The 16663-nt window shown below is 45.9% G+C and overlaps 1 protein-coding gene across 4 annotated transcripts in view; it reads left to right on the plus strand.

Annotated features, from left to right (window-relative positions):
- LOC115140089 (inositol polyphosphate 5-phosphatase K-like) overlaps nucleotides 1-15975 on the plus strand; it is a 46966-nt gene extending 30991 nt beyond the window's left edge. For all 4 annotated transcript variants that reach the window (XM_065017028.1, XM_065017029.1, XM_065017030.1 and 1 more), the window contains 9 exons: nucleotides 2289-2405; nucleotides 4741-4916; nucleotides 11534-11645; nucleotides 11784-11893; nucleotides 12022-12229; nucleotides 12471-12608; nucleotides 12756-12839; nucleotides 12953-13057; nucleotides 13287-15975. In XM_065017028.1, the coding sequence (XP_064873100.1) occupies nucleotides 2289-2405; nucleotides 4741-4916; nucleotides 11534-11645; nucleotides 11784-11893; nucleotides 12022-12229; nucleotides 12471-12608; nucleotides 12756-12839; nucleotides 12953-13057; nucleotides 13287-13583 (1347 nt within the window). In that variant the 3' untranslated portion in view covers nucleotides 13584-15975. The remainder of the gene's footprint in view (nucleotides 1-2288; nucleotides 2406-4740; nucleotides 4917-11533; nucleotides 11646-11783; nucleotides 11894-12021; nucleotides 12230-12470; nucleotides 12609-12755; nucleotides 12840-12952; nucleotides 13058-13286) is intronic.
- Nucleotides 15976-16663: the final 688 nt, after the last annotated feature.

Raw genomic sequence — 16663 nt, forward strand, 5'->3', positions numbered from 1 at the left:
GTGGGATTCGAAATGGTCGGTGATCTGTTTGTTAACTTGGCTTTCGAAGACCTTAGAAAGGCAGGGTAGGATAGATATAGGTCTGTAGCAGTTTGGGTCAAGAGTGTCCCCCACTTTGAAGAGGGGGATGACCGCAGCTGCTTTCCACTCTTTGGGAATCTCAGACAACACGAAAGAGAGGTTGAACAGGCTAGTAATAGGGGTTGCAACAATTTCGGCAGATCATTTTAGAAAGAAAGGGTCCAGATTGTCTAGCCCGGCTGATTTGTGGGGGTCGAGATTTTGCAGGTCTTTCAGAACATCAGCTATCTGGATTTTGGTTAAGAAGAAATGGGGAGGTTTGGGCAAGTTGCTGTGAGGGGTACAGGGCTGTTGACTAGAGTAGGTGTAGCCAGGTGGAAAGCATGACCACCTGCTTATTGAAATTCTCAATTATAGTGGATTTATCAGTGGTGACAGAGTTTCCTATCCTCAGTGCAGTGGGCAGCTGGGGGGAGACACTCTTATTCTCCATGGACTTTACAATGTCCCAGAACTTTTTTGAGTTTGTGTTGCAGGTAGCAAATTGCTGCTTGAAAAAAGCTAGCCTTGCTTTTTCTAACTGCCTGTGTATATTGGTTTCTAACTTCCCTGAAAAGTTGCATTTCACGGGAGGTGTTCGATGTTAATGCAGAACGCCACAGGATGTTTTTGTGTTGGTTAAGGGCAGTCAGGTCTGGAGAGAACCAAGGGCTGTATCAGTTCCTGGTTCTAAATTTCTTGAATGAGGCATGCTTATTTAAGATGGTGAGGAAGGCATTTTTAAAGAATAACCAGGCTTCCTCTACTGACGGGATGAGGTCAATATCCTTCCAGGATACCCGGGCCAGGTCGATTAGAAAGGCCTGCTCGCTAAAGGGTTTCAGGGAGCGTTTGATAGTGGTGAGTGGAGGTCGTTTGACCGCTGACCCATTACGGATGCAGGTAATGAGGCAGTGATCGCTGAGATCTTGGTCGAAAACAGCAGAGGTGAATTTAGAGGGCAAGTTGGTTAGGATGATATCTATGAGGATGCCCGTGTTTACGGCTTTGGGGTTGTACCTGGTAGATTCATTGATCATTTGTGTGAGATTGAGAGCATCAAGCTTAGATTGTAGGATGGCCGGGGTTTTAAGCATGTCCCAGTTTAGGTCACCTAGCAGCACGTCTTTCAACCCCACACACACTGACACATACACGCATCTACACTTATTCACATTGTCATTTACACACAATCACGCATACAGAACACACAGGCTCGCATTCACTATGCCCTTACACAGAAACATACACACACATAAATACATAAACCTAGTCCAGTTTATGGTTCAATAGAGCCCATTACACAAGCAAGCCCTTCAAATAGCCAGTGAGTATGCAAGCAAGAGGGGCCTTCTCTCTCGTGGAGATGTGTGCCTCTGTTAATGCCTTGAGGGCATCACAGGTCCCAGCGATGCGAGGTCAGGCTTCTTATGGATGTGGATGTGGCTGGAGTGTATTTACAGGGGAAGGGAGGAGCATTACTTTCATCTCTGGTCTAGAGTGAGGAAATGTTTACAGCATTTATCCCTTTATTAGTAGATAGAAATATCACAAACTGTATTACCTGGTATCTAGACCAATAAAATACAAGTGAAATACATTTGCAGGCTGGGTAGGCTCAATATGATAATTGTGAGTACAGGCCTACTGTGGTGTATGCTGTATCATGTATTCCACAGTGCAGGATTGTCAAATCATGCATCATATTTTTCCCTCACATGGGTTTACTGTTTAGACAGAGAAGGTAGGGGAGGCTATGCCCTCCTTTTGGTTCGCTGCCTCATGTAAAACAGTGGGAGAGCTGGACCACTGAATCCGGATGAGAGAGAGACATCACTGGTACACAGTAGAGAGACAGACATACATACAGTTATATCCAGTCGTTCAGTTAGCAGGCTTCAGGCAGACAGCCCAGAGAGGATGTGGATATAAACTTGCCGATATAAAATAGAGGTGTTCATTTGCCTAGAGATTACAGTAATCATTATCCCACTGAATGGTGGACTACAAGAACATGGGTGAATACAAGCAACTCATGTCCACTTATCAGTTTGTTTTATAGGCAATCAGCTCGTCTATAATGGCTCATTTATTTCTAATTGTCAAATTTAGCAGGAGACAATTTACCTCCCCCATCACCTTACATTGTGACTCATTATCTCACAAATTCTCTCCCATTTCTGTCTCCCTCCCTCCATTTTCTTCCCCTCTCTCTCGCTCTGTCTCAGGTGACGTCCCAGCGGATGCAGGGGGTGTTGCTGCTGGTCTTCGCTAAGTACTACCACCTCCCCTTCCTCCGAGGGGTGCAGACAGAGACCACCCGCACCGGCCTGGGGGGCTACTGGGTAAGACACCTGCCTTTTGAGACTACATTCTACAGAGAACCACACAAAACTGTCCACAATGACTAGTGATGGGGAAGAAATGGCTTGTTACATATCGCAATAGAATTTTTGGATGATATTATATTGATATTTGACTAATTGTATCATGCTCTCTCTTGTCTCTCTGCTGCAGACATATAGTGAGCGATATGTTTTGAACATCAAATCGCAATAAAATCACAGCATCGAATCGCAATACATATAGAATCGTGATAATCACAATACATATCGTATCGGCACTTAAGTATTGTGATAATATCGTATCGTGAGGTCTCTGGTAATTCCCAGTCCTACACTGACTTATCCTAATCACCAACTCGGGGAGAATCAGACAGACCACATTAATGAAGACAGCCGCAACACCCTAGGCTAAGATATAGAAGTGGGAATGTCAGCGCTATTGAACTGAAGTGCACAATCAGAACTGACCCACCCTTAAAGCTAGAATCTTTAATTGCATTTTACATTTGTCATTTAGGAGACACTCTTATCTAGAGTGACTTACAGTAGTGAGTGCATACCTTTTCTTTTTCTTTCACTGAAACAAAGCAGTCACCTCACCTCTTTAGTAAGAAGCTGAGGGATGGGCCTGGAGGAATTTTACCACTCTCAGACTTATAGACAGAGCTATGGATGCAAGCACTGACCATACATTTACAGTACATTGTTTACAAACATTGGAGTAAAACAAGCTTATATTTGGGGTTCTGAAAGTTCAAAAATGTATCTAGCAACTTCTAGCTTTAAAAAGCCTTCCCACAGTCAGTCAGTCTAAGGACAACAAGGCAGTGCTAAGGATGAAAAGTGACCTTCCCTCCAGGGTTGCTTCTGTTGACCTTCCCTCCAGGGTTGCTTCTGTTGACCTTCCCTCCAGGGTTGCTTCTGTTGACCTTCCCTCCAGGGTTGCTTCTGTTGACCTTACTTCTCACTATTTAGCAGGAAGGGTTATGTTTGAGCAGGCTGTACCCAAAGCTTGTCTGGAAGTCTGCCTCCATACCTCTGATGTCCAGAAGGTGGTGCTTTAGTATTCTTAAAGAGAGAATGCCTTTATGGTTCATAGAATAAAGGTAGACTCAGCGATATGACATAGATGCAGAAAGTAAACAGGTCAATTTGCCGCAACAACTAAGAGCGTTGATGCGCAAGGCTCATCTTCTCCTCTGTTTTGGTGCCCTGGCTTCCACACCGTGAACAGTGTGAAGCGAACCCGTGCATGTGCACAGATTCTCTGTGTGACTGTGTGAAAGTGAATTCTTGCATCTCGCTCATCTCAGTATCTGCGGTGCTGCTTGTAGCAACGTCATGTTGCTGAGTCTACCTTTAAAGGGATACTTCAGGATTTTGGCCATAAAACCCTTTATCTACTACCCCGGAGTCAGATGAACTCAAGGATAGCATTTGTATGTATATGCATCCAGTATGAAGGAAGTTGGAGGTAGTTTCGTGAGCCAATGCTAACTAGCATTGCGCTAGTTACCATAGGCTTCCAGTCATTGCGCTAATGCTAGTTATCAACTTCCTTCAAACTGTAGGCAGAGACATAAATATGGTATCCGCAAGTTCATTTGACTCTGGGGAAGTAGATAAAGGGCTTATTTGCCACAATCCCAAAGTATCCCTTTAAACACTCCCCAGATAATTTCTGTAGATATGTAAATGAGATCTGAACTTAAAGTAATCCGTTTCCTATGATGTACCCTTTAAGGGTAATGATAGCCCATGCAGTTGATCAAAGTTTGCAGAGGCTGTCTGTCTGCCTGTTTTGCTGTAGTAATTCACTGTGTCTTTCTATTGTCCTCTCTGTGTGAACTCAGATAAGCATCAGCACATTCTGCAGGTCTCCCTCTGCTGTGTCATCTCTTGTATTTTTGTAGGTCAGAGCTGTTGAGGATGAGCAGCAGGAGGAAGCACACGGCTCCATCCTGCCTTCATTCACATAGAGCACTGCACGTTAAATATTGATCATGTCATTCACTGGTCATTCATGTATCCACAAACTTCCTGCCCTCAGATAGGTTTCCGCACTGGGGGTTGGTCTCATAGACTAGGTTACTATTCGTACCATTTGTTCTTTCGGTTTGCAAATTGAATGTTTTATTACATCATACTAATTTTGCCATTCTGCTCCTGTCCCCAATCGTCAACCTTATTCTGTTTCTCTCTTTTTCTCTCACTCTCACTCTACCCCTTCCTTTATTCTCTCACTCTCACTCTACCCCTTCCTTTATTCTCTCACTCTCACTCTACCCCTTCCTTTATTCTCTCACTCCCTCTCATTTCTTCGGTCCTGTTGTAGGGTAATAAAGGGGGTGTGAGTGCGCGCATGTCTGTGTTCGGTCACACCATCTGTTTCTTGAACTGCCACTTGCCGGCCCACATGGAGAACTCTGAGCAGCGGATGGAGGACTTTGAGAGCATCCTGCAGCAGCAGCAGTTTGAAGGCCAGGCTGCCACAGGGGTGCTGGACCACGAGTTAGTCTCTATACATATGAACACTGGAACACGAGTTAGTCTCTATACATATGAACACTGGAACACGACTTAGTCACTATACATATGAACACTGGAACACAAGTTAGTCTCTATACATATGAACACTGGAACACAAGTTAGTCTCTATACATATGAACACTGGAACACAAGTTAGTCTCTATACATATGAACACTGGAACACGCGTTAGTCTCTATACATATGAACACTGGAACACAAGTTAGTCTCTATACATATGAACACTGGAACACAAGTTAGTCTCTATACATATGAACACTGGAACACAAGTTAGTCTCTATACATATGAACACTGGAACATGAGTTAGTCTCTATACATATGAACACTGGAACACGACTTAGTCACTATACATATGAACACTGGAACACGCGTTAGTCTCTATACATATGAACACTGGAACACAAGTTAGTCTCTATACATATGAACACTGGAACACGCGTTAGTCTCTATACATATGAACACTGGAACACGCGTTAGTCTCTATACATATGAACACTGGAACACGAGTTAGTCTCTATACATATGAATACTGGACCATGAGTTAGTCTCTATACATATGAACACTGGAACACGAGTTAGTCTCTATACATATGAACACTGGAACACCCGTTAGTCTCTATACATATGAACACTGGAACACGCGTTAGTCTCTATACATATGAACACTGGAACACCCGTTAGTCTCTATACATATGAACACTGGAACACGAGTTAGTACAATAGACATTACTGATGTGTTGTACAATAGACATTACTGATGTGTTGTACAATAGACATTACTGACGTGTTGTACAATAGACATTACTGACGTGTTGTACAATAGACATTACTGACGTGTTGTACAATAGACATTACTGACGTGTTGTACAATAGACATTACTGACGTGTTGTACAATAGACATTACTGACGTGTTGTACAATAGACATTATCAAACTTCTTTGTCTGTTGTAACAGTAGGCTATTACTAACATAAGCACAACACAAACAGGCAGTCTAAATAGCGATTGCATTTGATGTTTTCATCGTCATTGCAAACATTGTCTCAGCAGGAATAAACAAACACATAAGAAAGCATACTTGCAGCAGTCCACCCTCCCTTGTATTCAGTAAAGATATAGAGGGTGTCATGTATTGTCATGTTATGTCTTGTTCCTGTTCTTTCTCTTCTCTTCGTTTCCCCCTGCTGGTCGTAATAGGTTACCTTCTCTCCCTTTCCTTCCCCCAGCTGTTCCTCATCTCCTCTAACTACCTCGTTTACTCTCTCCCACCTGTTCCCTTTTTTCCCTCTGATTTGGTCTCTATTTCTCTCTCTGTTTCGGCTTCTGTCTTTGTCAGATTCTCGTTTGCTTCACCCTTGTCCTGTCCTGTCGTAATCTGCCTCTTCATCAGATGCTACGTGTGATCAGGTACCTCTGTCCTCTACAACCCGCGCCTACCCGGAGAGACCAGCAGTCTGTCGGCGCTAACCCTGCTATTCTCCTCTGCTGCTAGAAGGGGACTCTCCTGTTAAGATCAGAGGACTTTATCATTTGTTTGTCGCCCTCTCTGCGGGTTGTCTATGTTGTCAATCGATACATCTGAAGAGGATCTATGTCTTCCCTGTGTTTTGACATTAAAAGACTCTGTTTCTGTTAAAGCGCTTTTGGGTCCTCACTCACCTGCATAACAGAAGAATCTGACCAAGAATGGACCCAGCGACGTCGGATCCTCTCCACTCAGCCGTCGAGATCCAGGGAGCGATGCTAGGCAGACACGAGCAGGAATTGTCTGCTGCTCGACATGCCGTTGAGACCCTGGCCGCCCAAGCCTTCGACCTCTCGAAACAGATTCACCATCTCCGCCTCGATCCACCGGCCACTTCCAGGGTTTCCGAATCTCCGGAGCCCAGAATTAATAACCCGCCGTGTTACTCTGGGGAGCCCACTGAATGCCGCTCGTTCCTCACCCAGTGTGATATTGTGTTTTCTCTCAGCCCAACACTTACTCCAGGGGCACAGCTCGTATCGCCTACGTCATATCTCTCCTTACTGGACGGGCTCGTGAGTGGGGCACGGCAATCTGGGAGGCGAGGGCTGAGTGTACTAACCAGTATCAGGACTTTAAGGAGGAGATGATACGGGTTTTTGATCGTTCTGTTTTTGGGGAAGAAGCTTCCAGGGTCCTGTCTTCCCTATGTCAAGGTAATCGATCCATAACAGATTACTCTATTGAGTTTCGCACTCTTGCTGCCTCCAGTGACTGGAACGAGCCGGCTTTGCTCGCTCGTTTTCTGGAGGGTCTCCGCGCGGAGGTAAAGGATGAGATTCTCTCCCGGGAGGTTCCTCCCAGCGTGGATTCCTTGATTGAACTCGCTATTCGCATAGAACGACGGGTTGATCTTCGTCACCGAGCTCGTGGAAGGGAGCTCGCGTTATCCGTTGCCCCCCTCTCCGCATCACTACCATCTTCCTCCACTGGCTCGGGTGCTGAGCCTATGCAGCTGAGGGGTATCCGCATCTCGACTAAGGAGAGGGAACGGAGAATCTCCAACCGCCTCTGTCTCTATTGCGGTTCCGCTGGTCATTTTGTCACTTCATGTCCAGTAAAAGGCCAGAGCTCATCAGTAAGCGGAGGGCTACTGGTGAGCGCTACTACTCAGGTCTCTCCTTCAAGATCCTGTACTACCTTGTCGGTCCATCTACGCTGGACCGGTTCGGCAGCTTCCTGCAGTGCCTTGATAGACTCTGGGGCGGAGGGCTGCTTTATGGACGAAGCCTGGGCTCGGGAACATGACATTCCTCTCAGACGGTTAGGGGAGTCCACGGCCTTGTTCGCTTTGGATGGTAGCCCTCTCCCCAGGATTCAGCGTGAAACGCTACCTTTAACCCTCACTGTCTCTGGTAATCATAGCGAGACCATTTCTTTTTTAATTTTTCGTTCACCTTTTACTCCTGTTGTTTTGGGCCATCCCTGGCTAGTGTGTCATAATCCTTCTATTAATTGGTCTAGTAATTCTATCCTCTCCTGGAACGTCTCTTGTCATGTGAAGTGTTTAATGTCTGCCATCCCTCCTGTTTCCTCTGTCTCTTCTTCACAGGAGGAGCCTGGTGATTTGACGGGGGTGGCGGAGGAATATCACGATCTGCGCATCTCTTCCTCCGCACCGGTCGTATGATTGTAGTATTGATCTCCTTCCGGGAACCACTCCCCCCCGGGGTAGACTATACTCTCTGTCGGCTCCCGAACGTAAGGCTCTCGAAGATTATTTGTCTGTAGCTCTCGACGCCGGTACCGTAGTTCCCTCCTCCTCTCCCGCCGGAGCGGGGTTTTTTTTTGTTAAGAAGAAGGACGGGTCCCTGCGCCCCTGCGTGGATTATCGAGGGCTGAATGACATAACGGTTAAGAATCGTTATCCGCTTCCCCTTATGTCTTCAGCCTTCGAGATCCTGCAGGGAGCCAGGTTTTTCACTAAGTTGGACCTTCGTAACGCTTACCATCTCGTGCGCATCAGGGAGGGGGACGAGTGGAAAACGGCGTTTAACACTCCGTTAGGGCACTTTGAATACCGGGTTCTGCCGTTCGGCCTCGCTAACGCTCCAGCTGTCTTTCAGGCATTAGTGAATGATGTCCTGAGAGACATGCTGAACATCTTTGTTTTCGTTTACCTTGACGATATCCTGATTTTTTTCACCGTCACTCCAGATTCATGTTCAGCACGTTCGACGTGTCCTCCAGCGCCTTTTAGAGAATTGTCTTTATGTGAAGGCTGAGAAGTGCTCTTTTCATGCCTCCTCCGTCACATTTCTCGGTTCTGTTATTTCCGCTGAAGGCATTAAGATGGATCCCGCTAAGGTCCAATCTGTCATCGATTGGCCCGTCCCTAAGTCACGCGTCGAGCTGCAGCGCTTTCTCGGCTTCGCGAATTTCTATCGTCGTTTCATCCGTAATTTCGGTCAGGTGGCAGCTCCTCTCACAGCCCTTACTTCTGTCAAGACGTGCTTTAAGTGGTCCGTTTCTGCCCAGGGAGCTTTTGATCTCCTCAAGAAGCGTTTTACATCCGCACCTATCCTTGTTACACCTGACGTCTCTAGACAGTTCATTGTCGAGGTTGACGCGTCAGAGGTGGGCGTGGGAGCCATTCTTTCCCAGCGCTCCCTCTCTGACAACAAGGTTCACCCTTGCGCGTATTTTTCTCATCGCCTGTCGCCATCGGAACGTAACTATGATGTGGGAAACCGCGAACTGCTCGCCATCCGCTTAGCCCTAGGCGAATGGCGACAGTGGTTGGAGGGGGCGACCGTTCCTTTTGTCGTTTGGACTGACCATAGGAACCTTGAGTACATCCGTTCTGCCAAACGACTTAATGCGCGTCAGGCTCGTTGGGCGCTGTTTTTCGCTCGTTTCGAGTTCGTTATTTCTTATCGTCCGGGCTCTAAGAACACCAAGCCTGATGCGTTATCCCGTCTCTTCAGTTCTTCAGTAGCCTCTACCGACCCCGAGGGGATTCTCCCTGAGGGGCGTGTTGTCGGGTTGACTGTCTGGGGAATTGAGAGGCAGGTAAAGCAAGCACTCACTCACACTCCGTCGCCGCGCTGTCCTAAGAACCTTCTTTTCGTTCCCGTTCCTACTCGTCTGGCCATTCTTCAGTGGGCTCACTCTGCCAAGTTAGCCGGCCACCCCGGCGTCGGGGTACGCTTGCTTCCATTCGCCAGCGTTTTTGGTGGCCCACTCAGGAGCGTGACACGCGTCGTTTCGTGGCTGCTTGTTCGGACTGCGCGCAGACTAAGTCCGGTAACTCCCCCCTGCCGGCCGTCTCAGACCGCTTTCCATTCCCTCTCGACCGTGGTCTCACATCGCCTTAGATTTTATTACCGGACTGCCTTCGTCAGCGGGGAAGACTGTTATTCTAACGGTAGTCGATAGGTTCTCTAAGGCGGCTCATTTTATTCCCCTCGCTAAGCTTCCTTCTGCTAAAGAGACGGCACAAATCATCATTGAGAATGTTTTCAGAATTCATGGCCTTCCGTCAGACGTCGTTTCGGACAGGGGTCCGCAATTCACGTCTCAATTTTGGAGGGAGTTTTGCCGTTTGATTGGGGCTTCCGTCAGTCTCTCTTCCAGCTTTCACCCCCAGTCTAACGGTCAAGCAGAACGGGCCAATCAGACTATTGGTCGCATCTTACGCAGTCTTTCTTTTCGAAACCCTGCGTCTTGGGCAGAACAGCTCCCCTGGGCAGAATATGCTCACAACTCGCTTCCTTCGTCTGCGACCGGGCTATCTCATTTTCAGAGTAGCCTCGGGTACCAGCCTCCTCTGTTCCCGTCTCAGCTCGCCGAGTCTAGCGTCCCCTCCGCTCAGGCTTTTGTCCAACGTTGTGAGCGCACCTGGAAGAGGGTCAGGTCTGCACTTTGCCGTTATAGGGCGCAGACTGTGAGAGCCACTAATAAGCGTAGGACTAAGAGTCCTAGATATTGTCGCGGTCAGAGAGTATGGCTTTCCACTCAAAACCTTCCCCTTATGACAGCTTCTCGCAAGTTGACCCCGCGGTTCGGTCCGTTCCGTATTTCTCAGGTCATTAATCCTGTCGCAGTGCGACTTCTTCTTCCGCGACATCTTCGTCTCGTCCACCCGGTCTTCCATGTCTCCTGTGTTAAGCCCTTTCTTCGCACCCCCGTTCGTCTTCCCCCCCCCCCATCCTTGTCGAGGGCGCACCTATCTACAGGGTCCGTAAGATTTTGGACATGCGTCCTCGGGGCCGTGGTCATCAGTACCTAGTGGATTGGGAGGGGTACGGTCCTGAGGAAAGGAGTTGGGTTCCATCTCGGGACGTGCTGGACCGTTCGCTTATCGATGATTTCCTCCGTTGCCGCCAGGTTTCCTCCTCGAGTGCGCCAGGAGGCGCTCGGTGAGTGGGGGGGTACTGTCATGTATTGTCATGTTATGTCTTGTTCCTGTTCTTTCTCTTCTCTTCGTTTCCCCCTGCTGGTCGTAATAGGTTACCTTCTCTCCCTTTCCTTCCCCCAGCTGTTCCTCATCTCCTCTAACTACCTCGTTTACTCTCTCCCACCTGTTCCCTTTTTTCCCTCTGATTTGGTCTCTATTTCTCTCTCTGTTTCGGCTTCTGTCTTTGTCAGATTCTCGTTTGCTTCACCCTTGTCCTGTCCTGTCGTAATCTGCCTCTTCATCAGATGCTACGTGTGATCAGGTACCTCTGTCCTCTACAACCCGCGCCTACCCGGAGAGACCAGCAGTCTGTCGGCGCTAACCCTGCTATTCTCCTCTGCTGCTAGAAGGGGACTCTCCTGTTAAGATCAGAGGACTTTATCATTTGTTTGTCGCCCTCTCTGCGGGTTGTCTATGTTGTCAATCGATACATCTGAAGAGGATCTATGTCTTCCCTGTGTTTTGACATTAAAAGACTCTGTTTCTGTTAAAGCGCTTTTGGGTCCTCACTCACCTGCATAACAGAGGGTGCACAGTAGTTATGGTTACACTAAAAGTACCTCATTTAGCCATCGATATACCTTATATAATTAAAGGCATCTTCACAGTTCCGCTCTGCCCTCAGTGTACTCCATACTATTCTTCTCCTCCACAGTGTGGTGTTCTGGTTTGGAGATCTGAATTTCCGCATTGATGAACTGGAAATTCCGGCTGTGAAAGCAGCCATTGATAACAACAAACTCACCATGCTATGGGAGAAAGACCAGGTGAGATGCATGTTCAAGATGAAGGCTCACTATTAAACGGAGAGTGTAATGTAGAGGATGCCACTAGAAGACATTCAGAGACCAACATAACAGAGACACATAATTTATCCGTATTCACTGTTATCTCCTATTCTACAGCTGAACATGGCCAAAGACAGCGAGTCAGTGCTGGAGGGATTTCTGGAGGGTCCTCTCAAATTCCCCCCCACTTACAAGTTTGATGTGGGGACAGATACATACGATACAAGGTTTGTGGTGACATGGGGGTCTTTCTTGCACCTAAATATCAAATGAGATGAGTGTTCTTATCATCACAGCTCTTATCCCCCCCCCCCTGCTTTCTCTATCTCTTTCTCTCGCTTTCTCTCTCTCTCAGTGGGAAGAAGCGTAAGCCTGCGTGGACAGACAGGATCCTGTGGCGTCTGAGGGCCACAGTTCCCTCTGGGCCGACCCCTAATGCTGGGAAGAGAGGCTCTATTTTAGGGCCGAGCAGCGGGACCAAGGTCACCCAGCACTTCTACCGCAGTCACATGGAGTACATGGTCAGCGACCACAAGCCTGTCTCTTCCATCTTCACCCTCCAGGTGAGACACAGCCCCTCTCCCTCTCCCCCCCCCCCATGTCCCAGTTGTCACCGGAGTTGTGACATGCATATAACTTTACCTAAAATGCAGCTGTAACCTGTAATAAACAGAGATAACCATTGCTGTAACAGGTTTCTACAGACTGTATGTTGATGCTGTATTATGTCGGAGAGAGATGTTGATATTGTGTTCTATTGATTATATACCATGATGATATTGACCTCCAGAATTCTGTGTGTAGTTCCCCTATAAGGTGGACATGCCCCTGGTGACGATCATGGTGGAGGATGAGTGGAACAGCATTGCAGATGCCACGTGCACGTTCAAGGCTGCACCTAATTTCGCTCGCAGCTCCTGGGACTGGATTGGGCTGTACAAGGTTCTCACTCGCAACCTTCTAGAGCAGATTTCAATGTTTAACAAAGCGTGAAGTAACCCAGATAATGTGTCATGATGAAGTCATAATTAGCTAAGACATTAAGTGTTTTTGTAAAATCAGGAATTGGTGCTGCCTTTGCCTCCCCAGGTGGGATTCAAACACCATAAGGACTATGTAGGCTATGTGTGGGCCAAGCAGGAGGAGGCAGATTACCATAGAGTAGAACACGAGGTAAGGGTGACTTTTAATAACAAACATGAATGAACTGGAGAACCTTGTCATGGTACTGTATCTTTATGTGTTTTGACTCTTCTCTCCCTCTTTGCATGTCTTTACCTCTGCAGGTGACCTTTACTGAGGAAGAGTTGCCCAAGGGCTCAGGAGACTTCATCTTGTGTTACTATAGCAATAACACGAGCACCCTCGTGGGTGTGACAGAGCCTTTCCAGGTGCTTACAGTGATGCTGTCTAGTTTTTATGGTAAATAATAAAACATTGAAGTATAATGGGATTGGTCATTTAACTCTCCTTTGGTTCTTCCACACCCATCCCCGCTCCTTCATTTTGTTCTACACCATTTCCTGTGCTACTTCCCTACGCTCTTCTTTTCCTTGGTCCTTCGCTCTTCTTTCTCTATCTCTTCCTCCTCTCCTCCTCTCCCTCATCTCTCCTCTGCAGATCCAGCTGCCCACCTCCAGCCCTGCCGGTAGCCCCTCTGACGACAGCTCTGATTTCACCTCTGAGGATGACAGCGTGGTTGGTATGAAGACCATGTCCCGCAGTCCCAGCCCCCGGAAAAAGAAACACAGAGCCCGACACAGCCATAGCCGCAGTCCCAGCCACAGCCGTAGCCGCAGTGGCAGCCCTGCACTGCCCAAAATGAAGGGCCTCAAACTGCAGCCTGGCTCAGCCCACAACACCACAGATGGGGAGAAGGAGAAGGCCTCATCTGAGGCTAGGGATAGAGGGTTGTGATAGAGCCCCTGTTATTCTGCGCTCACATGACCAACTCTGTGTGGTTTCTTAGTACATGATGCACTGTACTGTATTATATGTTTCCTTTATTGAAAATGTACATTTTCGGGTGCCATTTGTTTCAGGACTGGGGTTAGGCTTCTCGTACTGGAAGACTACTTTGTCTTGTGTGATTTTTCTTAAGCTGTTTTCAAATGTATGTCTCCCTGTAGATTCTCTCATTCCTCTCACACTCTCTCTCTCACTCGGTCACTCTTCCCTCTCAGGTGTAGAAAATACAGGGAGTTTTTGGCTGATTTTAAGAGAACCTTACAGGGCAAATCATTACCAAATCTCAGGCAGAGGGAATTGGCCACCAAAATGCATATTGCCAGTTGTTTCACAGATATTTTGAAGCAGCATAATATGTACCCCTCTGTATCAGCCCTGGGGGCTTAGTCAGCAGGTTAGCATGTGTGACAGCATGAGCAAATGATGTCTTTTGATGAGGTGAAGAATTATTTTGACTCCCAAAGGGAACATTCCTTGCAAATGGTAATAATCCCTATTTGCTTTAGCGCAAGTCCTGTCCTACATGTTGATACAGAATTGTGTCTGCTGCTACATATATTCTCTAAGGGACCTGGTCCACAAGTGATTTTTTTATGAGTTTTGGATTTAAAAAAAAGTAGAATCATCAGGAATTCATCAGAAAAGGAGTTTAATTTAGTAAATCTGTTCCAAAGTATTCCCACGGAAAAAAAAGAGACATATGTGATCGGGATTTAATGTAATCAAGGTATGAAATGTATGTTATTTTAACATTTATTTTGGGACTTAGTTGTGGTCAATTCGCAGTGTACAAATGATTATTATTATGCTCCCGACCATCCGATCGGATAAAAATCGTCCAGCGGCAGAATGGAGTTGCCTACTCCTGCCTTAGGAAGTGGGCCAAGGAGATGAACATAGAGAGCCAACCCTTAATGAAATGTGATTCCATTTGCATCCACTGTGTTAGACAGAGTTCTAAATGCTAGGTGTAGTATACTACTAGTATATGAATACCTGCCATTATTCATAAACCCTTGTGAGTTGGCTTGACTGCATGGATCTTCAATGCCATGAAGAAAAAACAAGTTGAAACATTTTCACCTTCAGGGTACCGGTGTTTCCAGTTCTCTTATTTTCTTCCCTGCACTTCACCTCTCTTTTTCCCTCTTTCTCTCTCTCGTGTCCCCTCTCTCCCTTTTCTCTATTGGTGATAGTGATTAGCTGAAACTGTTCTGTCACTAGAAGTGATGTGTTGGATTGTTAACCTGTGACCTCCAATTCAACACCCTAGACACTTTCTACCTATGGGCTGTTAGCTTAGGACAGTGTGTGCTGTTGTACTGTAACCTCATTGTGCGTGATTTCATGTATGTATGCCACTGTGTGTGTGTGTGTGTGTGTGTGTGTGTGTGTGTGTGTGTTTTGGGTTTACAAGAGTGAGTGTGTGATTGTGTATGACTGATAGTGATGTGTGTATGTGCTTGCATGGTTTTCTGGACATACTGTACATTCCGGTACTGTGATTTTGTGCCGTTAAAAGTGCTGTTTTTGACATTTGACTGTTTGGAAAAAATGTTATGACGACAATGTAAACACAAAATGACATGTTAGATGTAGATACATAAGGAAAATGAAAGGCTGAATCAGTTTGCTTGCAGAACAGCAAGAAAGACCATTTCTTTCATCCTGTTTAAACAATATAAAAATAGACTGTAGACAGTCTGAAGCTCCTCCAAGGTAAATGATCAGTGGAAATGGCTTTATATAGTTGTTATCCATTGATTATGTGTATCAATCAATATAACTTAATTGATCCAAAGTATGGTTATAGAAAAGGTGATAAGGAAAGATCTGAAAGTCTAATTCAATTGTCTTTTGCTATTTTAGTCTTTGGAAATGTCTCTCTCCCACACTGTATGTGGAATTTTAAATATATGAATAAGGAATGTTATTGAAAGATTATAACGTGTTTAAAACAGGTGAGAGTAGGCTGTGTACTGTATGTAAATGTCAAATATCAAATAGAGAACATATGACAATCAATGCCAAAAATTATGCATATATTTTCTTATTTTATTGTGTCAAATGAGAACCTGAATTCTGCTGGCAGGTGTGGGAGGACAATGTTAAAGCAAACAGGTTTATAGTCAGTTCTATTTAATATATAGTGTATACATATTTGTTTTTATTTATTTTAATTTTATATTTATTCATGCACACAACATAGTTTTATGTGGAGGCAAAAAGAAACAACCTCTTGACTTTGTTTATCTGTGATTTCAGATCAAATGTCATTTTTTTAAATGGTATTGTCTCTGCTAGCTTGTATGTGATTGGGATTAAAACAACTGGAAAACAACATTGTAAGAGGCTTGAATTGGCTAGTTGTTGAATGTTGATATTAGAGGGTGTGTTGTGGACCCGTCCATGGGGGTCAGGGGAACCTCTCTGCTTTCCAGCTTAACACCTCTGTCATACACCTTGTTTAGAGAAAACTCCTCTTTAAGCTGTACAGCTGGTCTGCTCTTTGAGTCTTTCTTGTTTTCAGTCGGCCAGATCAAAGAAGCATTTCGCTACACCCACAATAACATCTGCTAAATATGTGTATGTGACCAATAACATTTTATTTTATTTGACATCAATAAGGAACTAATTATATTGCAATACATTGATGTTGTTGCAGTATATTGTAAGAAACAGCTCTATTATAAAACATACAATGCCTAGACACCTCATTGTGTTGGGGGTGGTTTGTTACAGTGGAGAAGACCACCAGAAATGTTACAAAAGAAACATACGCTATGAGGTACTTTCAGTGTTGGTTGTTGTTTAACAAGAACCAGGTCAGATCTACAATAGTCATTATAAGCTCATCACTAAGCTAAGGATCCTGGGAGTAAACATCTCCCTCTGCAACTGGATCCTGGACTTCCTGACGGGCCACCCCCAGGTAGTGAGGGTAGGTAGCAACACATCTGCCACGCTGATCCTCAACACTGGAGCTCCCCAGGGGCTCAGTCCCCTCCTGTACTCCCTGTTCACCCATG

This window comes from Oncorhynchus nerka, unplaced genomic scaffold, assembly GCF_034236695.1.
Source record: "Oncorhynchus nerka isolate Pitt River unplaced genomic scaffold, Oner_Uvic_2.0 unplaced_scaffold_1___fragment_2___debris, whole genome shotgun sequence".
Lineage (NCBI taxonomy): Eukaryota > Metazoa > Chordata > Actinopteri > Salmoniformes > Salmonidae > Oncorhynchus > Oncorhynchus nerka.